The sequence below is a fragment of the Schistocerca gregaria genome, chromosome 2 (assembly GCF_023897955.1).
Source record: "Schistocerca gregaria isolate iqSchGreg1 chromosome 2, iqSchGreg1.2, whole genome shotgun sequence".
NCBI lineage: Eukaryota > Metazoa > Arthropoda > Insecta > Orthoptera > Acrididae > Schistocerca > Schistocerca gregaria.
In genome coordinates this window covers 538,155,687-538,183,653 of record NC_064921.1, presented here as the reverse complement: position 1 = coordinate 538,183,653, position 27,967 = coordinate 538,155,687, and the positions used below count along the sequence as shown (strand labels likewise).

Genomic DNA, 27,967 nt, shown 5'->3' with positions numbered 1-27,967 from the left:
ATGCCACAATGACCCCAGTCACCCTGGGCCACAACAACAACTTACATTTGAAAAGGCCCAATAATTGCAAAGGAAATAATCAGAAGTAACCAAAAATTTATATATACAATTTCTTTTAGAGACAGTATGTCCATTATGAATTATTAATGAGGCCAATCACTCCCACAGCAATGACCTAAATAGGACTTGTAAATATTTTTCTTGTCCTTTTACACCAGTGTTTTTATGTATGAATTCCTGTATCAGAAAAAGAAACAATGTTTATTATGTCTTCAACGTACAGTGATGAGCAAAAACATTATGACCACATGCTTAATAGCTTGTTCCTCCATTTTGGGAATTAAATACATCACTTATACCGCATATAAGGGATCTGACACTTTGATGATAGATTTTGGAGGTATGTGGCATTAAATGTCTACACCAGGTCATGTAATTTATGTGAATAATGTGTCACTGATTTACGTATGCGGTGATGGTGCCTGATAGCGACCCACATGTGTTACATAGGATATACGTCAGTTTACTATAATGCTCCTCAAATGACTATGGCATGGGGCTTTGAGATGGACAATTTTACTGCTGAAAGATAACATCAAATATGAAGGGATGCAGGTGGTTCGCAGCTGTCAGCATGTCTTCGATTACTGCCACAGCTCCCATGCAAGTACAGGAGAATGTCTCCCAATGCATAACACTGCTCCCACCAGTCTGCATCCATGGTGTGCTGCACATTTCTATCCACCATTCATCTTGATGATGACATTTGTGGAGATGACCACTGACCTATTGTAGCAAAAATGTAATTCATCTGGAAAGCCAACACATTTCCACAGATTAATGATTGGTCCCATGCCCATTACAATCGTAATGTTGGGTCAACATGTGAACAGATAGGGGTGGTCTGCTGAGGAGCTCCACGTTCAACAATGTACAATGAATAGTGTGCTCCAAAACACTTGTGCAGGCACCAGCATTGTGCTCTGACATCCAACTATTTAGCAACTAGTGATAGTTTCACGGTCCTCCTACCTCTTTCCATTGATGCCCGTAACTGAAGCATATGAACATTCAGCCAGCTTTGCTGTTTTCAAGATACTCATTCACAGGCTCTGCATAGTAATAATAATGTGCCCTTTGTCAAAGTTGCTTATCTCAATGGATTTCCCACTTGGAATCCACATCTTTGGTAGGATGATCCTCTGTCCATGTTTGCTCAGCTTACACATTTCTGTTATGCATCATGTGCCCAAAACACTAAAAATGGCTCCGAGCACTATGGGACTTGAAATCTGAGGTCATCAGTCCCCTAGAACTTAGAACTACCTTAACCTAACTAACCTAAGGACATCATACACATCCATGCCCGAGGCAGGATTCGAACCTGCGACTGTACCGGTTCTGCGGTTCCAGACTGAAGCGCCTAGAACCACTCAGCCACAGCAGCTGGCCTGAAGCACTACCAGGCAGAATCCAATGTCAAATGTTTTGGCTTATTACTGTATACTGTATTAAAAGAAAAGTCTCTCGTATTATCTAGCAAAACTTGAGTTACAGACATTCCAGGAAATTTAATAATAATGTCTTGATCATAGGTGACATATACAGGGTGGTTAGAAACAATCTGAAAAGCTTGTAAAGGTGTTGCAGGATAGGTTATGCTGAGGAATAATTGTTAAAAAAATTAATTAATTTGACATATTGCACCATTTCTGAGTTGATTAGGATCGAAGTCAGCTAATCAGGCCATCATGTACACAAATTCAAGAGGCCTGCCAGACACAATTAGTGCGAGTTGCTCTCACAGTGTAGCTGATAGTGCTCGAGACTACTCAGCCTTTGACTCAGGTTTGATCCTTAGTACCATCCTATGTTCAATTTTTTGTAACACACTCTTGTTTGTTTTTAGAAAACCAAATGAAGAATATGTTTTGTGACATCATCTCTGGTGGGCTGCTCGAATTTGCTTGTTCAAAGGCACGATTGGCAAACTTCATTGCTAATTTACTCAGAAACAGTGAAGCATGTTGAATTTCTTTCTTAACAATTATTTCTCAGCAGAACTTATCCTGCAACACCCTTACAAGCTTTTTAAACTGTTCGTGACAACTCTGTACATACATTAAATGAATTCGCAGTTTCAAATAAGGACAACCATCAGCTGTAGAATGGAATGATGACAATGAAAATCTGTGCCACACCAGGACTCGAACCTTGATTTCCTGCTTATCGCAAGCAGCCACCCTACCATTTGCCTATCTGCAGTGCATGACTCACGGCCAGACCCAAACTTTCATAAGCCGTCAACCATGCATGCATGCATGCATGTCCAAAGGAGCTTTGCATCATAATCAGAATAACACAGGCACTGCAACATTGCACACTGTACACAGTGTAAGTAACATCATAATAAATGCCTTGCCAGAGAAGTTCTAATTCTCAATGATTAACAGTCCCTAAATTTTATCAAATGTTCAAAGTTTGATCTACAACAAAATAGGACTCACTCTATCAAATTTGTTACTCTACAATCAAATTTCCATGTACAAATATTATGCATGAACAGTGATGTTACCCATGTATGTAGTAATGAATGTTGTGGGGAAAACACTTTTAAGTGATATCCTGTGTTTATGTGAGGGGAAAAAGCACAGCAAATAACTCATCATCTTTTATTTCTTCAAATATGCATCAATATAATAAATAACAGTGTCATATTTTCACATTGATGACCAATGGCACATGTCTCAGTTTATTATATGAAACCTTTATTAAATTCAGTAACACACTGGTCCATAACCGATCTTTGGTATATATTTAGAAATGATCAAGTCACTATATTCAAAATAGCTGCAATCAACACACAACACTGCATAAATGAAGTCAAGAAATAGAACTGTAAATTACTAAAGTAAGTGAAACAAAAGCACTGTTATCTGAATCTATACTTATTCTGTAAAAACATTGTTCCATTGAGGTTTTAATTTTGATTGTGTTGAGTTAAAGTTGCCAGAAGCTTAGAGTTTAATGGATCACTAATTAAAATGAGCAAATGTAATTGAACTTTGGCACTTTGTTATGTCTGATATTGGACTATAAATCTTTGGAGACATTTCATCTTATTGGCTTTCAAATGTCAAATTTATGGACATAGTAAGACACCATTACAAACATGATTTAAAGTGAGATTTCATACCTTATGTGAATATGAGGGAAATCTTTTTTCACTCATTCTGACTGAAATGTTCAATTTTCTCCAATAATTTTAGTGTTACATGTTAATACCAGGTGTAATTCACTAAAATTTAACTGTTGGAGTGGAAATATTTGTTCTGGTGCAAACTGTTGAATATATTGATGACATATATTTGTCTAATTACTATTTTATATCATGATCCAATGAAATGAAATTAGAGCATAGCAACCTGTGTCACAATAAAAACTTATGCAATTAGACATAGATTGCTATAGCTTTATTTTGTTAGTCCACGTATCAAAGAAGAGTAAACATATAACTGCAGAAGATAAATATTCTCTTATCAACAGGTAAGTGGAAATAAATAATGCACATTTCACACACATAATATAACTATTTGAAATTATTATACAAATCCTAAGCAGTGAGAGTATGCAGCTTCCCTGAACAACTTGGATCAACAGTAAATGCAAATAGGCCATAAAACTATAGAATGATATTTTAAGTGTTTCATTTTAAACTTTTACTATCACTCTGCTGTATTTCTATCTTTTAATTGTCCGAGTTCATCACAATTCTCAAATTTGTATGATCTGAAGCAACAGCCCTCCACAGTTGATCTACTGAAGACATAAAGAATACTTAGGTAATCCTGTGCATTCAAATTTCAAAATACATCCTTATCTTCACAAAATTTGGAAAAAAAAACAACACACACACATAACAAAGTAATCCCAGACATCCTTGAGCATAAGGTGAAGACAATGTGTCCCATAATAATATGCTGATGTTTAGCTGTCAATAAATCATCTACTTACTGTTGATTCTGTTTGACAATGCAATAAGAACTTAGTTTAGGTATTAAATGCATAAGAAATTTAAATTACAACACTAATTGGATAGTTGAATGTTCGTCTCACCTACAAAAACCAGGCCTATTAAATATTATTTCTCAAAGTCAGTGAAGTTTTGGGATTTTTAACAAATACAACGTGTTTATTGAAGGGATACCTTACTGAAAACTACAGAACTGAAATACTGATTCTAGAACTGTGCTGCATATCTGACTGAAATACTAAAACGCCATGAAACTTTTGATTTATCTACTAGAAAAATTTACATTTAAACTATTTCTCCTCTTTGGAATCTAGTGTAAAAGTGAAAAGTATTGTTTGTAGTTGTGAAAAAATAAAGAATGTTAACAATATATTTATAAGGAACTATAAAAAATCACATTTAGAACAATTCAAAACCAGACTAGATCTTTGACACTTCAAATTATTCACCACTGAAGAGAGGACAAAATATATACCTTCACATGAGGAGTAGTAGTTCAAATAACACAGTATTTGATGAAAGACAAACTCAAATTTTTCAATGATGTTTTTAGTTTCACCATTCACTGCCATTACCCTTTTATCTGATACACAGAAGAACACTACCACTGTGCAAATACTTTTGGCTTCACCCACCACAAATCATAAATGGGTAAATTTTATCTAAATAATTAATAACATAATTCAGTCACAGAACAACTCAACTTCAACTACTATAACTGACAATGTGGAGACCAAATTCTAAGAAATGGTTTACAATAAGTAACACAGTGTATGTAATTATTACAGCGCCTAAACACAAGATATAAAAAGAACTATGTTGAGTTCCGAGTCTGTGAGATAGATTGGAAGGTTATGAAATGCATTTTTAACAATGATGAAACTGATTAAATAAACCAATGAACTTGACTATGATTTTTTGTTTAGTATACTCTGTGACAACTAGTACACCATCTAAGTGCCTGTGAAGACAGTTTCCAGATGTATGTAACACGGTGCATTACCACCACAGGCACAGAAGGATTTTGAACATTTTGTTTTTTATTCGAGTGGAATGTTATGCAATATCCACATTTTTGGTAGCCTCTTGCTGCATACCAGATTTAGCTGCGTCTGACTATTATGGATGGAGCTACACCACATATGGTGTGTATTTCATTTCCTCTGCCAACAAATAATGAGGATCTGACATGAAAAAGCTTCATCGCTGTAATGGGTACTATAGTGACAGGATCTGTTAGAAGTACGGCTACAGTGTGGACAGCTGCACAGCGACATTTTATTCCCATACTAGAAATCCAGGTTCTGGAAACAAATTTTCTGAGTTTATCTTTCATTTTATTTACAAACCAGAAGAAAAAATGTAAACTCTATAGTCCTCATCTGATAATTTAAAGCAAGTACGATCAGACTTAATGATATACTATATATCAATAACAAATTAGAGATCGAAGAAACAGTTAACAATAGTCAATGATTTAACAAACAATACTACAGTCAATTCTACTCTGATAAAGATTTCAACACTAATGTTCAACAGATAACACAATGAAAAATTTAATACTGTTAATCTTCAGAAAATGCCTTATGAAAACAAACAGAACTTGTTTGCAAAATGTAAAGCAACATAATAAAACAACAATTATTTTATGATGGATTTAAAGTACAATACACCATCAGTCAGTAGTAGTAAAACACAATTCAGCACACCACGTGCCAAGAGGCTGCTCTTCTTATCTTCGCATTTTGTGCCCTTGCCCTCGAAGATGGAATGGTTGCTTTGCTCTCATTCCTAAAGGTGAAATTGCAGGCCACAAGTTAAATATTTGTAGAATAACAAAATGAAACACAGATAAACAGTTCTCTCTGTCCTACAGCTGAAAAGTTTACTAGTATATTAAGTGAACTAACATTACGATTTTTTAGTTTAAACACACATTTATTGTATACCTACGCCCCCCCCCCCCCTTCTCTCTCTCTCTCTCTCTCTCTCTCTCTCTCTCTCTCTCTCTCTCTCTCTCTCTCTCTCTCTCTCTCACGCACACACACACACAAAATCATATCTAATTATTCATATATATTGGCAGAACATTGGAATTTTACTGTAAAGTATATTAGTAACCATAATGTGTACTGTCATGGGAAAATATTGAAGTCATTCACAGATATGATTTCTTTATTTTGCAAGGGTTTCAAAACAAAAATAATGTTGATAATTATTGGACAGTGGACCTGACGGATTTAGAGACTTCATAAAATTAGCAGATGGCTAGAGAATGGTACCAGCAAAGGAAGCTTGCTAGAAAGTAAGAAACATGTGAAACCAGTATTTGATAATTATGCCACTTGTTGAGAAATAGGATAGCATACATCTAGATACTTAAATTATCAGCCCCAAATCTGAACACCAAGTTCTGAAAAATTAGAGAAAAATTAAGGTTTATTTTATGTATGGAGTAAAACAGCAACAATTATACACATTACAATTACACATTATACATACAGATCTATATCACAGTTTAATTTCAAGCTGCTCTGATTCCATAAATCTGAAAGCATCATAAAATTCCAATACCTCATTTTCTCCTGTGGCTCAGAGCAGATTACCCCTATCAAAGTAGCTTGTAATGTGTTTCCATGAGGACTATCATTGAGGGTAATACTGTCTACATGAAAACTGCCAAATGCCTGGACAACATGACCATAGTATTCTCATCAGAAGTACAGGTCATTACAAGAGATCACTGCTCAATTATCAGCTCCAGATGTTGAATACACAGAGAACCCTTAATTTACAGTACTATGCAACAATACCCCCCCATGAACCATGGACCTTGCCGTTGGTGGGGAGGCTTGCGTGCCTCAGCGATACAGATGGCCGTACCGTAGGTGCAACCACAACGGAGGGGTATCTGTTGAGAGGCCAGACAAACGTGTGGTTCCTGAAGAGGGGCAGCAGCCTTTTCAGTAGTTGCAGGGGCAACAGTCTGGATGATTGACTGATCTGGCCTTGCAACATTAACCAAAACGGCCTTGCTGTGCTGGTACTGCGAACGGCTGAAAGCAAGGGGAAACTACAGCCGTAATTTTTCCCGAGGACATGCAGCTTTACTGTATGATTAAATGATGATGGCATCCTCTTGGGTAAAATATTCCGGAGGTAAAATAGTCCCCCATTCGGATCTCCGGGCGGGGACTACTCAGGAGGATGTCGTTATCAGGAGAAAGAAAACTGGCGTTCTACGGATCGGAGCGTGGAATGTCAGATCCCTTAATCGGGCAGGTAGGTTAGAAAATTTAAAAAGGGAAATAGATAGGTTAAAGTTAGATATAGTGGGAATTAGTGAAGTTCGGTGGCAGGAGGAACAAGACTTCTGGTCAGGTGATTACAGGGTTATAAACACAAAATCAAATAGGGGTAATGCAGGAGTAGGTTTAATAATGAATAGGAAAATAGGAATGCGGGTAAGCTACTACAAACAGCATAGTGAACGCATTATTGTGGCCAAGATAGATACGAAGCCCACACCTACTACAGTAGTACAAGTTTATATGCCAACTAGCTCTGCAGATGACGAAGAAATTGAAGAAATGTACGATGAAATAAAAGAAATTATTCAGATAGTGAAGGGAGACGAAAATTTAATAGTAATGGGTGACTGGAATTCGAGTGTAGGAAAAGGGAGAGAAGGAAACATAGTAGGTGAATATGGATTGGGACTAAGAAATGAAAGAGGAAGCCGCCTAGTAGAATTTTGTACAGAGCACAACTTAGTCATAGGTAACACTTGGTTTAAGAATCATGAAAGAAGGTTGTATACGTGGAAGAACCCTGGAGATACTAAAAGGTATCAGATAGATTATATAATGGTAAGACAGAGATTTAGGAACCAGGTTTTAAGTTGTAAGACATTTCCAGGGGCAGATGTGGACTCTGACCACAATCTATTGGTTATGACCTGTAGATTAAAACTGAAGAAACTGCAAAAATGTGGGAAATTAAGGAGATGGGACCTGGATAAACTGAAAGAACCAGAGGTTGTACAGAGTTTCAGAGAGAGCATAAGGGAACAATTGACAGGAATAGGGGAAAGAAATACAGTAGAAGAAGAATGGGTAGCTCTGAGGGATGAAGTAGTGAAGGCAGCAGAGGATAAAGTAGGTAAAAAGACGAGGGCTGCTAGAAATCCTTGGGTAACAGAAGAAATATTGAATTTAATTGATGAAAGGAGAAAATATAAAAATGCAGTAAATGAAGCAGGCAAAAAGGAATACAAACGTCTCAAAAATGAGATCGAGAGGAAGTGCAAAATGGCTAAACAGGGATGGCTAGAGGATAAATGTAAGGATGTAGAGGCTTATCTCACTAGGGGTAAGATAGATACTGCCTACAGGAAAATTAAAGAGACCTTTGGAGAGAAGAGAACCACGTGTATGAATATCAAGAGCTCAGATGGCAACCGAGTTCTAAGCAAAGAAGGGAAGGCAGAAAGGTGGAAGGAGTATATAGAAGGTTTATACAAGGGTGATGTACTTGAGGACAATATTATGGAAATGGAAGAGGATGTAGATGAAGACGAAATGGGTGATACGATATTGCGTGAAGAGTTTGACAGAGCACTGAAAGACCTTAGTCGGAACAAGGCCCCCGGAGTAGACAACATTCCATTAGAACTACTGACGGCCTTGGGAGAGCCAGTCATGACAAAACTCTACCAGCTGGTGAGCAAGATGTATGAGACAGGCGAAATACCTTCAGACTTCAAGAAGAATATAATAATTCCAATCCCAAAGAAAACAGGTGCTGACAGATGTGAAAATTACCGAACTATCAGTTTAATAAGCCACGGCTGCAAAATACTAACGCGAATTCTTTACAGACGAATGGAAAAACTGGTAGATGCAGACCTCGGGGAGGATCAGTTTGGATTCCGTCGAAATGTTGGAACACGTGAGGCAATACTGACCTTACGACTTATCTTAGAAGAAAGATTAAGAAAAGGCAAACCTACGTTTCTAGCATTTGTAGACTTAGAGAAAGCTTTTGACAATGTTGACTGGAATACTCTTTTTCAAATTCTAAAGGTGGCAGGGGTAAAATACAGGGAGCGAAAGGCTATTTACAATTTGTACAGAAACCAGATGGCAGTCATAAGAGTCGAGGGGCATGAAAGGGAAGCAGTGGTTGGGAAAGGAGTGAGACAGGGTTGTAGCCTCTCCCCGATGTTATTCAATCTGTATATTGAGCAAGCAGTAAAGGAAACAAAAGAAAAATTTGGAGTAGGTATTAAAATTCATGGAGACGAAGTAAAAACTTTGAGGTTCGCCGATGACATTGTAATTCTGTCAGAGACGGCAAAGGACTTGGAAGAGCAGTTGAACGGAATGGACAGTGTCTTGAAAGGAGGATATAAGATGAACATCAACAAAAGCAAAACGAGGATAATGGAATGTAGTCAAATTAAATCGGGTGTTGCTGAGGGAATTAGATTAGGAAATGAGACACTTAAAGTAGTAAAGGAGTTTTGCTATTTGGGGAGCAAAATAACTGATGATGGTCGAAGTAGAGAGGATATAAAATGTAGACTGGCAATGGCAAGGAAAGCGTTTCTGAAGAAGAGAAATTTGTTAACATCGAATATAGATTTAAGTGTCAGGAAGTCATTTCTGAAAATATTTGTTTGGAGTGTAGCCATGTATGGAAGTGAAACATGGACGATAACTAGTTTGGACAAGAAGAGAATAGAAGCTTTCGAAATGTGGTGCTACAGAAGAATGCTGAAGATAAGGTGGATAGATCACGTAACTAATGAGGAGGTATTGAATAGGATTGGGGAGAAGAGAAGTTTGTGGCACAACTTGACTAGAAGAAGGGATCGGTTGGTAGGACATGTTTTGAGGCATCAAGGGATCACAAATTTAGCATTGGAGGGCAGTGTGGAGGGTAAAAATCGTAGAGGGAGACCGAGAGATGAGTACACTAAGCAGATTCAGAAGGATGTAGGTTGCAGTAGGTACTGGGAGATGAAGCAGCTTGCACAGGATAGAGTAGCATGGAGAGCTACATCAAACCAGTCTCAGGACTGAAGACCACAACAACAACAACATGCAACAATAAATCTCATTGTTTATCAATACATGTGAATATTCATTATGAGATAATCTCCCACAATACAGATACTAACATTACTGTCTTTATCCACTTATATGTAGAATCAGAACCTGATTTCTTTTGAGGTGTAATCAACAAATCACGTGTAATTCTTCGGATTCTCCCAGTGTAATTCATGACAAAATAGTTCCAAGTGAACAGCTGGTTGTCAGTGTCCAACAGCACAATACTTCAGCAAGTAACCACATTGTCATCATCATATGTGCTGGTGAACTGGCTGCTTAGGAGCTGGTGTGGAACTATTATCACATATCCCCCCAACCCCCTACCCTCCAACCAGCTGCTCTCGTTGTGTTGTGGCCAGGGGTAGCCGCCCACTCCTCCGCACACATCGTGTGCGGAGAGAGGGAGGGATGGGGAGGGGGTGGAGTGGGGTGTGGGAAGAGAGAAAAGTATTCACACCTCAGCATACCTGATGATGTCACTTGGTGAAATGTAGTGCCTGCTGGACACTGACATCTTGCCAGTCACCCTTGAACTATTTCATCAACCAATTACTTTCTTCATCAGTACAAAAGCAGAACCAATAGGGACTTTGTAGTTTGCTGAAAGTATATCTCAGCTTCAACAGCCTTCCTGCAGTGGTTAATTCAATAAGCAAACAACATTTGTGACCTGTACTGAGTTTCCCTTTAGGGAGTGCTGACTACTGCATCAGGAAGACCACAAGCCAACGAGAGTATGGCTTTGGTACCATACTATATTTCTGATAAGAACTATTTCTTAAACAAATGAAACTTGTTGGTGTTGGCAAGAAATGAGGAATGCATGAGAGTGTGACTTAGCCATAAAAAGAAAATTCCAGTCTCATGTTTTTAAGAAAGTGGCTGGAAGACAAAATAAATCTACATTATATACATACCATAAAAGTGTCTATAAAATAGTTAATGTGTAATGTTAGGGTTATGCTGCATGAGAAGACATATTCAAGATTTGTGAATGGGTTTTAGACAAATACCTAAATTAAGTACCAAAAGTTCATAAATGAACAAACTTGCTTCATCTGAGAAGCAGTGAAAAGTTTTATATACATTAATTGCTAATGAATATTTTCACTGTTTGCAGCCCATGGTGGCAGTCCAACACTGTTTATTGGCAGGTGGCAAACCCTGGGTGTCAAATGTGGTTTTCAAAGTAAAGATGTCACAGAATAAGAAAATCAAAGAATGTCTATTACCTACTAACAAAATAGTTATAATGTACTAAATGAAAATCACATTGGAGTACAAGGATTTATTGCAGTGAGATAATACACTGTGAGATAATACAATGTGCAGCAACCAGAGAGGGATGAAGAAAGGAAATGAAGTTTCACTGGTTGATGCTATTTCAGTGATTACAGAATAAGTCACGTTTACAAAGAACTTGGTAGAATAAGCCCACACTGATGCTTTTGGGAAGGCTATCATAAAGTCACATTCTCTCCCAAGGCAGGCTGGTCCACAACTGTTGTAACTCATCCTTGATATCCTGGATATTGGCACTGGGACAGAGTTGACAATTGAACTGATCCCACATATGATCTATTGGGGGGGGGGTGGAGATGTGGGGATCTTTCTGGTCCAGGAGTACCTTAACATGACACTGACAGTTCACAGAGACATGTGCCGTATTTGGACGGCCATTGTCCCATTGAAAAATGGCACAGTGGAACTATTGCACAAGAGGTAACAGATGAGGATGCAGGATGTCCATCGTGTACTATTATGCCAGAAGAGTTCCCTCAATTACTTCCATCCACGATCTGACTCAAACCCAATAGCTCTCCACAACATGACACCAGGATTAATACCATTGTGCCTCTACAAGACATTGATAAAATTGAACTTCTGTCATTTGGGACAGTGTAGAGCAGTGATTCATCACTCAACACAGTACAATGCTAATCATCGGCACCCTTCCTGGTCATGGCACTGCAAATGCAGCTGTTTGTCTTGTGTTATTGGCAGATTATGCATGGGGTGGTAATTCCCTAGTCAGGCTGATTCTAGTCTCTGATCAATGGTGCAGGAATACACATAATATTAAAGGAGTCCACTACTTGTTCCCAGATGAGAGGCGCGGATGTGAAGGAGTTAACAATGTGCTTGATGCTCAATGTTGTTATCCCCCATTGTGGTGATCCGATACCCTATTAAATAAGGTCTTGTAAGCAATTGAAGGAAATCTATATAAACAGAATATACCCCTACTGTAGCCACATTCACCAACAGTAATCTGGCGTCTCCTTTGCCAGGTACGTACCTTTGAGGGCAGCTGAATGATCACCAGATAAAGGTGAATCCCAGTTTGTCTGAAATAAAGTTCACAAGGAATTAAATTGTGTTGAAAGCATTTTCAAATATGCTATAAAATTGAAAGATGCATAAATTTAAGTTTTTGGCTGACTAATTATTCAAACAGCACACATATAGTCTTGTGCATGTATGATATCATACACAAACTCTATTAACCAAAAAATAAAGTAAATTGTTTGTGTAATATTAGTACAATAATATATATGTTGTTCACACTTTATAATCCCTTGGGCTTGGCTTTTTTTTTTTTTAATGTTCCTTTCATTTATTCTTTAAAGTTTATTAACAGTAACTGACAATTCAGTGATGAATATCAGTGACAGCACCTAAATTTTGAAAAAAGAAACAACAAAATTATCAACTATACACAGTGATGTCTGTAGTTGCCACATAGAAAGCAACAATCCTCACCATTCAGAATCAATTTTCACTCTGCCGCAGAGTGTGGACAGATATGAAACTTGCTGGCAGAGTAAAACTGTATGCTGGACTGGGAGTCGAACCTGAGACTTTTGCCTTTTGTGGTCAAGTGCACTTCCAATTGAGTTATCTGCCCATGACTCATAACCCATCCCCACAGCTTTACCTTTGCCAGCACCTGATCTCCTGCATTTAAAACTTCATAAAAGTTCTTCCCTGAGTCCTGGTCCGGCGCACAGTTTTTTATCTGGCAGAAAGTTTCCATCTTCTCTATGTTTGTCACATTGCACCAAATATGTGTTTTTACATACATGAAATTAAAATCTTACTGCTAGCAACATTTTTCTTTATTTATTTGCTTTCATTATTTTATTTATACAAATCTGCGTGACACACAGCATGTCAGTAGCAGTTAAATATTGTCACATCCGTTCTTCTTCTTCTTCTTCTTCTTCTTCGCGGATGGATGACTTAGGACCACGCATAATCAACATTTGTTGGCCATCCTTTTCGCCCAGTATTTCTTCATAAACAACGAATGGGCTAGCTTTCATTGCGTAGACCATGTATGTCGGTTATTTTTTCTCTCTTCTTCCTCAAAACCCCATGTGTTTGTGATTTTTCTGATTTCATTTCTATCATGTAGATTTGGAGACCCTAATTCTCTCAGGTCTTTTTCCGTCTGTTTGTACCAGTTCGGTCTTGTAGTTTTTTCCTTTAGAAATATATGGATTTTGTGTGTTAACCTGTTTGAGTCCATTCTTTCTAAATGCCCCATGAATTGGATTCTCCTCATGCACATTGTGTCTGTTATTTTGGAGATACTTTTATATATTTCTGCATTGGGTTTTGGATAATGCAAACCATCTTTAGTTCTTGGTCCTAGGATTTTCCTCATTATTTTATGTTCTTTCACTTCTAATTCCTCTTTTAGTGTTTTGTGTTGAAGGTTTAGTGTCTCAGATGCGTAGAGAGCTTCAGGTTTAATTACTGTTGTGTAATGTCGTATTTTGCAGTTCCACGAGAATCTTTTTGTTGTAAATGTTTTTTGTTAATTGAAATGCTATCTCCATTTTCTGACAGATTTCTTTTCATTACAATTTTCTGCAATCCATTCGCCTAAATATTTAAATTCTTTTGCTCAAGAGATGTAGTTATTACCAATTTTGAGATCAGAAGGTGCATCTTTGATGTCAGTCATAAATTTTGTTTTTTCAAATGAAATTTGTAATCCTATTTTTGCTGCCTGCTCTTGTAATAATTCTAGCTGTTTCTGTGCATAGGTAATGTCTTGTGCGATCAGTGCAATGTCATCTGCAAATGCCAAACAGTTTAATTCTATGCCCTTACGTCTTGGTCCCAGTCTGTGTGCTGCTGCACCTGCTTTTCTCCATTCTCTAACAACTTTTTCAAGAGCACATTTATTTAAATGAACAGAAAAAAATGCAAAATACTGAAACAGTTGATAATAGTTTTGCTACTTACGAATGAAACCCAAAATGTTAAATTCTGATCATAACAGACAGAATAAAGTGCAATAAAATATGAAAGGTGTTTTCCATGCAAAAGCAACTCAGTGGATACCTAAATCAGATAAAATTCACTAGGCTTAAAAACTTGAGAGTCCTTCGGCTCGAGAAAAGAGAAAATAGGAGTCCACAAGGATTAAGCCTGAAAAGTTACTCAGTGTAAAAGGGGGTACAACTGGATTGAGAGAGTCAGAAGTTAACAATGAAGTGCAGCAGACGATATTTTAAAATTAAATCGAAAAGTTATTAGTGTGAAAGCAAGAGTCAGTTACAGTCCATGATTCCCTTACATGAGACTCCAGGAATGTAATTTGATGGTTCTTCAAGAAGCACTAATTTAGGTCATTTTCAACTTTTTTGGTGTATGGACCGATTCATTAGATTTTGGGCATCTAGCTGCAGAAACTTCATTTCTATAACTGATATTTCAGCTTTACATCTTTTTGGCCATCTTCAGTGAGCTGATAGACTGATGCTACCGAACTCGTATAAAATGTTTCAAACACAAGAGCTATGTCACTATTAGTGAGCTTGTTTAACTTTGAAAACACTAACAGTGTCTTTATAGTGTCTGAGGGTACAAAACATTGGGCATTGGTTCACGCCTTTAACCGTGCCCTAATGCCCATGTAATGAAAGTCATCAAGGATATAAATACCGACCGTGAAAGCCTGCATTGTACATTTAAAAACTGACGGTCACTCAACAAGTAACGGAGGGGTGTGTATTGTGAATAACTAGCAGATATAAGGACAACAAACAAGGGAATCGGGAAACAGACTAGAATGAAAGACAGAACCATAATTATAATATCAATGAAATGAAGGTGAGCAGGACATGTGGCCGTGTGAATAGAAGGTGAATGTGCCACAGAAATTTTTGCTGGCTTCAAAGAGACAATGAAAGTTTCAACTACTATCAAAAGGAAGGTGGATGGAGGACATTAGAACACAAGCAGAAGCAACACGGATGCATGTAACTGATGACTGTATTGCATGGGAAAGCTTTTTGAGAAACCTGGAAACCCTTAATATGTCAAGATAAGCAATAACACAATGGTGTATCATTTCCTGTCCAGAAAAACTATTCTGCTGTCACTTGCAGATAAATCTTTTATATTCACAGTACAATACAATGTATAAAATGCTATTATAATTTAAATCTTATACGAGGGCAGGAACTTTATATTCTGATTATTACTCACCTGGCGTTTCCTCATTTTTCGTGGTGAAGGTTTTGGTCTGCCATCTGACCATCCAGGGTATTCTGAAATATATCAACATTTAACTTTATTTGTATACAGAAGAAATACTTGCAACAGATTACTTATACGCAGTCTGCTCTGATCTTAGTAAACAGTTGAATGCTCTAACCAACATAATAAATGAAACACACTACAAAATCAAAATGCTATCAAGTTCTACACTACAGGGAGAACTGTGAATTGATCCATGCAGTGATTACTTAGCATCAGAATTAACAGTAATTACAACAAGACATACCAATAGAGCTCTAATTTTCTAATTCTGCTCATAATTCCGGGTGGTAATTGGGTCAGAGATACAAATACCTTAGTTTTTAACTATCATTGAACCCAGATGTCTTTAAGCACAGTTCTTAAGCAAAATTTTTCTGTCACAATGGACAACTGTCCAAATTGCTGCAGAATTGTTAACAATGGCAATCAGTTTGATAAATATCAATATTTTTTGGTGACTGGGAATATAGTAATAATACTCCAATACAAGTGAATGAAAAATAAATCACATATATAACAAGGCACTGAACAAAAATTGCGAAATACATGTCTTTGTTGATATTGATGGAAGAGGAACCATAAAAATTTACATAATACTCAACAAAGACTTGATATAACTTGCACTGTCAAGCCAGGAGCTCCTGTACCTAAAGTTCTAAAAAAAATGGTGAAAGCTCTTTATACCCTGGCAGCAAGTTATTTTGAAAGGGAGCAAAGGTCGTTTATTGTAATGAAAGTAGATGGGCAATGAAGGTTTTAAAAGATAAACTTCAAAGTAACCGATATATAAACTCTCTCATTGTGGTGTTCTATGGTGGCACAAGTTAATAAAAAAAATTGAAAACATAAGGGTAAATACTGAAAACACAAGAACTAATAAGAAACTACAAAAAATTTGGAAATCATTTCCCAATGCAACTTTCTGACCAGTTGGCAGATCTGTAACAGATCTCTTTACAAAACATGGCCTGCACAGAAATAACTGGGGTAAAGATGCAAAATGCCATGTGAGCCACAATAATAAAAGCTGTTATACCGACATCTAAAGTAAACAGCACCCCAGTTTTCCCACCAGCAATGGCTAGTATAGATGGCCCAACGATATCTGTGCAAACGATGGAAGAACCATAAAGACATTAATACGAAATTCAGGTGCAGCAACAGTGATTTTGCCATCTTGAAAAGCAGACATCATACCTACAACAATTGTCTCCCTGCCTTTATCAGCAACAGTTTCAGAAACTTCATCAGCTGTTGTCCTTACGTCACTAGCTCAAGGCCTCTCAACAATATTGGGCCCTCCACAAATTTCAGTAGGACAAGACCTTTCACTAACCAATATGCCTCTATCATCATTACTAACATCAGAGGCAAGCATAAGAGTTGCAAGAATCAGGAAAATTGCAATTCTGTAGGATTTTTGGTACCCAACCTGTGTTTGAGGACTATTTTAACTCACATACCTGCAAGTGCACTTCCTATAAGCTCTAATTTCAATTTACAACAGATCAACTATTTAGAAAATAGTAAATTTTGTATATTTCACTAAAATATAACAGGTCTAAGAAACAAACAGGGACAACTGTCGTCTGCATTAATGATGGCAATTCAATTGACAATGCCAATGTTATTTTCACTAGTCACCATATGGTGGAAAGAACAGAAATTAGAAATGATGCAAATAGATAAGTCAACTTAAGTGCTTATTACACTTGGAATTCAATGGAGAATGGTGGTGTGATAATGTTTGTTAAAAATAATGTAGTATATATGTCTACATATGGAAATAATTATTGTGTTGACCAACATTTTGAGTCTTGCTTCATTGGACTCCTTATAAATATGCTGTCTATTTAAGTGATTAGTGTGTACCAACTATCGGGAATGGTGAGTACAGCATGTTCCACAAGCAAATAGAATGATTTTTGCTTCCATATTCTCAAAATCCAAATAAATATTCACACTTGGTGATTTTAATGTACCTTTTCTTACCTGTAATAATGACAGGACACATTCTGAGAATGTAAAGAGTTCTTTTAACCTGAGGGCAGTTGTCCACTTCCTCGCAAGTGTGTCTAGAACTGCACGATACTGATTGACAATATTTCTGTAGATCATAGTAGATCCCCCCTGAGCCAGGGTTATGGGTGACTTTCCTGAACTCTACCCTTTTTTCTAAACCTCACAAGTGTTTTTCCTTCACCCCCTTCCCTCCCTTTCAAACCTTTTGCCTTAAGGAGACAATACGAGCTCTGAAATCTTGCATAAATAATACCATTTATAAATGCGCTTTCCTGCAGCCACTTGGCAAGTAGATTTTGTATCGATCCAGTTACATTACATTTTCGAAAACTGATTATTTTCAATGATAACAAATGTGTGACACAAATCTTAAACAGTCTGTCACACCATGATATGCAACTGTTGAAAATGTATCATGTAAGCCTTGCAAACAAGAGTAGTTTTATCAACAGAACCTTTAGATTAATCAATAGCAAAAGTCTTCAAGCCTTCGGCAGGTATTTGCAGCAGTTGGACTGGGACACAGTTTATCAGGCTAAAGGTGTTAATGACAAATTTAGCCTAGTCCAAAAAGAATTTCATCCTAAAAAAATGTGATTAAAAATCCAAGAAGTTATTCATTAAATTTGAACAATATTAACTTCAATCTGGAATTTCCATTGTTTCATGAAACCTGAAATGGACGCTTCAAATAATGAAATAAAGACAATTTGAAAGATGGTAAAAAGGAAGACAGACAACAGCTAAGAGGATACAGGTAGTACCAAAGTGTCATAATGGCAGCATGGAAGATGAAGATGAAATAGGTGTCAGTATCTTAAACAACCATTTTTTGGCAATAATTTCTTTTAAATAGCCTCTGGTTGAAACCATGAAACTTCTAAAAGATTCAGTGCAAGAAAAAATAGGAGACAGAAAATAATGCGTCAATTAAATAATTAAAAAAAGCCACTAGTGTGGACAATATATCAACCAGATGGCTAAATATCTCCTTCAAAATATTCTGTAACACATTGGATGAGTCTTTAAATGTAGGTTCTCTACCTAATAGACTCAAATACACAACTCCCTAAAAAGGTGATAGAGCTGAGGGTTTCAAATACTCACCATTTTCATTTTCATTGCTACCAAGTCTTTCTAAAATCCCAGAGACACTTACATACGAAAGAATTATGGATCATCTTCATAAAAACAATATCTTTACTAAAAAGCCCCATGAAATCCAGTTGCAACTGAAAAGACCATTTTCTCATTTGTTAATTGACTCACTGAATCTATAAACAATAAAATACATCAGTTGGAATATTTTGTGATTTATCTAAAGCATTCAACTGTCTACACCACAAAATTCTATGTAGGAAAGCTGAGAACTATGGCTTAAATGGTAAGGTAGGGATGTGGATTCAGTCTTATCTAGGTGATGGGAAGCAGAATATAGTGGTGAATAACTCTGCAATGGAACCTACCTGCTCTTACAGGGGCACAGTGAATGTGGAGTACTACAGGGCTCAGTGCTTGGTCCCTTACAATTATTAATCGGTGTCCAGGATTGTTCACCAATCTGTTTGTGTGAGCTAGCAAGTGCTCACAGTACAGCAGTAAACAACTGGATGCCTCATGGTGACATATGATGGGGAAAGGAGGGGTAACGGTAAAGTGGGGTAGGGTGTGATCTGCACAATATACGAGGTGTGATGCGAAAGTCTTAAGAATGGATCCACTACTGCTTACTGGTTTGGCAGGTGGGTACACGGAGGGTGGGGAGCGAGTCATTGCTGTGTCTTTGAACGCCCTCTGACAGGAAACTGTATTTCCTTCATTCAGTTCACTGTGGCTGGTTGAGTGTGGGTCTGGTAAGGCTTGTTGGGGGATTCTGTCAAAATGGACGTAAATATGAAGCAATCAATTTGTGTGAAATTTTGTTTTAAAACTGGGAAATCAGCTTCTGAGACTTATGAACTATTAAAAACAGCTTTTGGAGATAATTATATGAGCCAGTCAATGATTTGATTTTGTCTGATTCAACAGATTTAAAACTGGCTGCGAATCATTTGAAGATGAATCACGATCTGGCCATCCTTCCACCTCAAAAACGAATAAAAATGTTGTCAAAGTTAGCAACTTAGTGTGCTCTGATGGTAGACTTACAATCAGGGAGATGGCTGATTAACTTAATTTAAGTTTCTATGCAGTTCAGTCAATTTTAACTGAAGATAAGAACATGTGTTGAGTGTCCGCAAAATTCATTCCAAAAGTGTTGTCAAGTGACCAGAGACAATACCGACTTGAAGTGTGCCAAGAAATGATTAATCTGAGTAAAAATGACCTAGATTTGTTAAACAGGATATTTACAGGTGATGAATCATGGGTATATGGATATGATCCTGAAACCAAAGTGCAGTCTTCGCAGTGGAAGACTTCAGGTTCACCACAACCGAAGAAAGCATAGCAAGTTGGTCGAAGGTGAAGACAACGGTGCAGATTTTTTTTTTATTCTACCAGTATTGTGCATCATGAACTTACCCTTGGAGGACAGACTATTAACCAGGAATACTACAAATGTGTCCTTGAGCATTTGCATGAATTTTTGACCAAATTTGAACTTTTCACTGAAAGGGAAGTGATTTGACTCGATTGAAGACATAGACGCAGAGCGTCCTTAACACACTTCAGGAAAAAAATTTCCAGGAATGTTTCCAAAAGTGGAAACACTGTAGGAGTCACTGTGTTCAGTCAGAAGGGGATTATTCTGAAGGAGATGCATCATAGTAGCATGTAAGTACTACCATTGTACAATTACAAACCCATTCTTAAAACTTTCCAATCACATCTCATAGCTTTGGACTGAGTTTTAATCCTAAGCCCCTTAATGCCTTGTCATACAGAGCTGTAATGCTTCACAGGGGTGCATTATTCATTTAATGGCAAATTTATTTTCTAAAACTTTTATCTCAATGTGAAATGATAATGAAATGAAACACCTCTCTTAATATTTTGATAAAGAGAAGAACATGAAGCAGCTGAGTACAAAACTTGATATTTTTATACTGATGCAGCCTTGTGGTGAATGCCATTTAAGAACAAAATTTAAATTCATGAACTTTTATTTCATCACCATTTTATTTAAACACTAAACATGAAAACACAGGATGAGGATAAGATTAGATTACTAAGGGCGTGCGCACACGCACACGCAGTCATTCAATCAATTATTCTTCCCACACTCCATACGTAAATGGAACAGAAAGAAACCCTAATAACTGGTACAATGGGGGTGTACCCTCTGCCAAGAATGACATGGTGGTTTGCAAAGTATAGATATAGAAGTAGATGTCAATGAATATTACTTATATATGACGGTAGTATCTGTTACCGAAAGAACAGTTACCACAGATGACCATGAAGCTTTGCTAGAAATGAAATGATAATTAAATGAAGTACATCAACGCCTGTTTGCAGCTAGGGTGTCCATTTGAATATTACTTATTTTGCTTTTTATAAAAGATTGAGTGTCAGAATGGTTAACTTTAAATGGTCTGTCCCTCAATGTTATCATGACTCTGTTCATTCAGTTTCACACAGCACACAAAACACAGGAAAATGGTGAAATAAAATATGGTGACAAAGAAATATTGAGAGATGGTACTTCCAGATTTCTGGGATTATATATTAATAATAACCTAAACTGGCCACTTCATATCCTCGGTTTGTGTAAAAGACTGAATTCAACAGCATTTTTCATCACTTGAATGCATTTGTTTGTCACTTCGAAACAATCAAAACAGCATACCTTGGATATTTCATTTCACCTGTGTCTTATGGCTTCATATTATGAAGAAACCAGTAACAAGGAAATAAAGTCTTTATTGTGCAGAGGGGGTCATAGGATTATAAGTAGAGTGCACCCTAGGTGCACTTGCAGAAATTTATTCAAACGACTGGAGATTGTAATGGGACACCCTCCTCTAACACTACCTTTTTCTACAGAAATAACCAATACCATGTATATTATCGATTCTTGTATAGGTGAACATTATATCAGCTGTTTAACTGAATGAACTTCATATGATTTTGTATACAATGTGTTATGTGTTGGGCTAAACTACATAAAGAGAAAATTTGTTAGTACTCTGTATGTACAGTTAAAATTACTCTTCTTTTAGAAATATTTGAAATTACAAAATATCTGGCATATTTAAAATTCATATTATTAATTGTACAATCTAACACTTATTATTAAATTTGTTTCTGGATTCATTTACAAAATAATGATATATTTTAGCAAAGATTCTTCTTTTGCTTTGTAAACTCTTTGGAACATTGTTAGTATCACATAATGTTAGTAGTATGTGGGAATGCATCTGATGGAAACAGACATGTTTTATGATTGATATAACAGTGTAATTTGTGGTTGATGGAAGTGGAAATTGTGAAGACGGTGTGATATGGAAAAATGCTCAGGGAAAAATTTATGTCAGCATTCATGAGTACAGTGGAGCTCGTGCCAGGCACCATGATGGCCAAGATGTATCATACATTGGTTGCAGACCAAGTTCACCCCTTCATAACGATCATGTTTCCTAATGGCAGTGGCATTTTTCAACAAGATAATGCACCATGTCACAAGGCCAGAGCATGATGGAGTGGTTTGAGGAAAACAGTGGTGAGTTTCAATTTATCTGCTGGTCCCCCAACATGCCAGATCTGAACCCAATCAAACACATGTGGGATGTGACTGAATGTGGCATCAAACCCCTCCCCAGAATTTATGGGAATAAGGTGACTTGGGGTGTGTAAATTTGGTGCCATCTCCCTCCTGTGACCTACCAAGGCCTCCCTGCTTCCATGCCACGATGTGTCACTGCTGTTATCAATGCCAAAAGTGGACCTACCAGTTATTAGGTAGGAGGTTATATCTGTCTGATCAGTGTATGAATTAGAGTTTCTCTTATAATTATTTGTTTGTGTGATTATTATTGTTGTTATTATGTCAGCTATTATCTGAACACTTTGACTTCACTTTTCATGTATCTGTTTCATACGATTTAAATTGTAACCTTGAGGTTTTTTAAAACATGATTATTATTGCAATAATCTAACACATTCTACAACCTAGCGATACACTCGTATTATGGATCCATGGAACTCGAAAATATACAAATGAATATTTTCGTGTGGAATGTTGTAACACAACCTACACCAGGAATAATGCTGATCAGTTCTGGAAGGTGCAATAATTGTCATCACCACTACCAATATAGTGCAAACACATACAGATTAGGGGTATGCAAACTGTGGGTTCTGCTCACTCATACTGGAAAATATATTTATTATGATTATAAAGTATATTAATGCAAAGACTAATATATTTTCACTAATCACTAAAACTGATTACAGATAAATAGGAACATCTAATAATAAAATAAGATCAATTTTGCAGTTGCTTCTTTGTAAGGTAACTTCAGGTACAAATAAGACATTTAAAGACAGTTTCACAATGCAACTGTTGCATACATTTTATCTTTCACTTTATCTCTGCATTTTAAATGCTTTTTCCTTCCTTCTGACAGCTTTAATATATTGTCTTTAGACCATTATTTCATAAATAGTTCTAGAGGAAATACACTATGTAAGTCACTACAAGATAAATGTTCTTCCATTTTCCTCAAGAGGAACGAAATCACCATTGTCAAGAACAATCACATCAGCTGTTATAAAATATATCATTGTTTAGATATTTCTGGGAATCAATGCATTCTGCACAACCAATGTTTAAGTCATAAAAATGTGTTCCCTTTGTTCATACCATATGTTAATTAGGCACAGCATATACAAGTTGCCCATAGTTTGCCAGAGGTTATACCTTTGGATGACTAGCTAGTTGTTGTCCATGTAATGGACAAGTAGTGAAAATATTACAAACAGAACATAGTGACAAAAACAGAGGTAAACTAAAATGGTGTATCAATAGTTCAATGGGGACCACCTAAGTCACCTGAGACAAGAACATCTCTACTCAGTACCAACTTTAATTATTCCTATTCAATCATATGGTGAGAATAGCTACACATTTCCTTTTAAGATAAGAAAGAAATAAGAAATCATCTCATATCTTTCAATTTAGATCTCACCTCTTTACACAAGATGCTTTGCAAACACATCTCACTGACAACACAAAGGCTTACACATCTATCTCCACAGTATCTTATGACTGGCTGATTTACTACTTTAGATGACGACACAACATTTGCTAGAGGTTAGTACAACAACAAAAATTTATAATTTGCTTCCAATATTAGTGAGGATCAGAGTTGGTTAAAGGGTGTGTGGGGTCCCATAGTACCGATAACATGCAGAGCCCCTATTTAACAACATAATCATATTTTTATATCTAAAAACAAAGATGATGTGACTTACCAAACGGAAGTGCTGGCAGGTTGATAGATACACAAACAAACACAAACATACACACAAAATTCAAGGTTTCGCAACCAACAATAGCTTCATCAGGAAAGAGGGAAGGAGAGGGAAAGACAAAAGGATGTGGGTTTTAAGGGAGAAGGTAAGGAGTCATTCCAGTCCCGGGAGCGGAAAGACTTACCTTAGGGGGAAAAAAGGACAGGTATACACGCACCGCGCACACGCACACGCACGCGCGCACATGCACACACACGCGCACACACACACACACACACACACACACACACACACACACACACAAGCAGACATTTGTAAATGCAGTGCGGTGTGTGTGTGTGTGTGTGTGTGTGTGTGTGTGTGTGTGTGTGTGTGGGCGCGCGCGAGTGTATACCTGTCCTTTTTTCCCCCTAAGGTAAGTCTTTCCGCTCCCAGGATTGGAATGACTCCTTACCCTCTCCCTTAAAACCCACATCCTTTCGTCTTTCCCTCTCCTTCCCTCTTTCCTGATAAAGCAACCGTTGGTTGCAAAACCTTGAATTTTGTGTGTATGTTTGTGTATCTATCAACCTGCCAGTGCATCTGTCTGGTAAGTCACATCATCTTTGTTTTTAGATATATTTTTCCCATGTGGAATGTTTCCCTCTATTATATTTTAATCATATTTTTAAGCATATATTGTTTTATTTCCTTATAATATTTGAAAGTGATACCTAATAATATTTATTTCATTATTTCATTGGGGAATGATGACCTCAGAAGGTAAGTCCCATAGTGCTCAGAGTCATTTATTTCATTAATTTAGGCACTAGTAGATGCTACGCACTTTCATTTTTGGACATTAATCTAATCAACAAAATAAATCCTAGACAGGACATTAAAATAATCCATCAAAGTGGATTCTTTTTTTCCATTTAAGTAGCTAGGAAAAACCACTCCTCGGGCATTTAAATAAATGTCATCTCACGTATTGTCCCTTCGAAATAATAAAGTTGTTAACCTGCTGAAGCAACTCTGCAGTAACATGTCTAGAGTGTTAAATCAAGATTGTCAGGTTGTGGAGGCGAATGCCATTTCAGTTATGTAGATACATGTGATTCCAAATCGATCATGTCCACACTGGAACCCCCATGCGCAGATTGATTTCAACACTCTTACATTGAACTGTAGATTTAACCATTATTCATCTTACTCATGAACTAACAGTCATGTTTGAATAGCATACATGAAGAACTAATGGGAAACCTTTCTTCAAGACTGAGGCCATATTTGTTGAATGTTGATAAATTGGAAGTGTGAAAATGCATTTCTCAGTAATGTTTGGACCAATTCAAACAATTTTAACTAATTTTCTGCACATATACATTAATATAGAGATAAAGCTCAAGAAACACTTAGTAGTGTATATAAGTGGGCAATGAACAATAAAATCACACTTAGTACGAAGAAAGCAAGCATTATGAACTTCTACACAAACAAAATGCCAGATTACAATAACCTGAAATTAAATAATGAATTCATACAATGTGTGGAAGGAACAAAATTTCTTGGAATGCATGCTGACTGTCAAAGTGGGAAGAGTAACAGTATCTCTACAGCATGCTAAGCCCGCTGAATTCTTAAATGAATATGTAATTTTTTATGTATAAGATCCATATATTTTGCTTATATTCATTCTGTTATTAGTTACGACATAAATTTTTTGGGAGTGAACAGGAAAAATAGTCAAACTATATTCATACTGCAGAAAAGAGCAATACATATGAGACCATGAGTAGCAACATGGCTCACTGCCTTGACTTTTTAAAACACCAGAAATCTTAAGTGTTCCTTGTGAGTATTTTTTTCAGAGTGTCATGTACATAAAAAAAAAAAAAATTGATTGCTATGTTAAACAATGATTATTACACGATTATAAAATTAGAAATAGCTATAATTTTGACCTGAACAGAAAAAAATAAAGTTAAAAGTCAGAAGAGTTTATTGCACAATACCATCCAATTATATAATAAATTACCATGGCACACAAAAGAGACGGATACTATCTGCTCTTCCAAATCAAATTTAAAAGAAAATTTACAAAATAAAAGTTTTTATACTGTAATGGAGCACTTCAATTACAAGGGGCATTGAATAAGTAATGTAACATACTTTTTTTCTGAAAGCAGATTGGTATTATTCAGGATTCCAATACACCATATTATTCCTGGCTCTTTTAGCCACAAAACCCTATTTCAACACAATCTCTGTTCAACGTGATGGACTTACGCAACCTTACTGGGAGGCCTGTATGCCCAAATGGTACGACTATACTGCTCGATGTCAGAGTCAGCATCTTGCTGCATGAATAACCTCCCCATCAACCACGTACTGCTTACCACAGAATGCTTACTGGACCAAACAGATGGAAGTTTGAGATCTGCGCTGTGTGATGAACGAGGAGGAATAGACCAATGATGCTTTGTGAGCTCCTCTCAGCTGTGCACATTTGTGCGAGATCTTGCATTGTCATGGAGAATGAAAAGTTCATTTCTATCACATCAAATGAGTGTGTCTGCAAGTGCCAACATTGGAGGATCACAGCTGTGTGTAGCCGGTTGGCATGTGGGCGATTGGACAGGTTTGTATGACCTAGTTGCAATGATGACAGATGCCTCACTCAAAGACACACTGTGCTTTTGTTTACTCCCAGGTCTCCATAGACATTCTGCAAACACCTACTAATATCTGTGGTGCTGTGGATTTCTTCCAAAATAACTAAAACACCGCTTGGAATGCACCTCTGTTACAGATGCCATGTTGAAGTCTAAGTATAGCACCGCCACCTATCACGACTTCGTAAAACTGTAGGGGCTGAAGCGGGAATATGCCATGATTTCCCACAACACATTCTGCATCATTTCTACTGAAATTGGCACAGAAAAAATGTGTTGCACTACTTATTGAAAGCCCCTTGTAAAGCAGATTACCTAATTTAAGAAGTTCTGTATTATAATATAGGCAGAAATAATATTTAGTAAGACTAAACAACAAATGTAATTAGATTAAAAGAAACTTCACTGTCAATTACTATGTAAGAAATTAATTATAAGCCATTAATTTTTCAATGTTTTGAATAATGAAATTCAAATATTGTAAATTCTTTCACGGATTATTAAGTAAATAAATAAATAAATCATATGGCTTCATCACTCACATAATAAACTAGCCCAGTAGCCTTGCATCAAATAAGACCAAGTAAATTTCATGCACCAGAAAGCTCTCATAAACACACACACACACACACACACACACACACACACACATTGGGGAAACTGAAATAACTGTCTGAAGTGGGGATAAAATAGCACAGATTAAATAGAAAAACCAAGTAACAAATGAAAGTGCCCAGATTTATTTAAAAACTTATACTTACGTGTCTCTGTGACTTTAGCAATATTTGTGAGCAAAAATTCTTTGTCTTCTGCTTCTATAATCAACATATCTTTTAGAAGCTCAATCATTTCAGCATGTGCTGCAGCTTTTGAACGCATGTAGAATGCCAAGAAACTGTAACAATAAATCTTTTTTTTTTTCAGTTGTATGGATGGAAATGAATGCAAAGTAATTTAAGTAAACAAATAGCTTTGTCTTCTGCTTCTATAATCAAGATATCTTTTTGAAGCTCAATCATTTCAGCATGTGCTGCAGCTTTTGAACGCATGTAGAATGCCAAGAAACTTTAACAATAAATCTTTTTTTTTTTTTCAGTTTTATGGAAGGAAATGAATACAAAGTAATTTAAGTAAACAAATAGCATGCAAAAGCCTGTTGCATGAAA

General features: G+C 36.7%; 1 protein-coding gene across 5 annotated transcripts in view; it reads right to left on the bottom strand.

The window, feature by feature from the left end:
* Nucleotides 1-2,658: 2,658 nt before the first annotated feature.
* LOC126330961 (transmembrane channel-like protein 5) overlaps nt 2,659-27,967 on the bottom strand; it is a 246,360-nt gene continuing 221,051 nt past the window's right edge. For 4 of the 5 annotated variants that reach the window (XM_049996433.1, XM_049996434.1, XM_049996432.1 and 1 more), the window contains exons 16-19: nt 27,563-27,696; nt 15,655-15,716; nt 12,449-12,497; nt 2,659-5,824 (exon numbers count right to left, since the gene is read on the bottom strand). In XM_049996433.1, coding sequence (XP_049852390.1) covers nt 5,766-5,824; nt 12,449-12,497; nt 15,655-15,716; nt 27,563-27,696 — 304 coding nt within the window. In that variant the 3' untranslated portion in view covers nt 2,659-5,765. The other variant, XM_049996436.1, reaches the window with a different exon arrangement.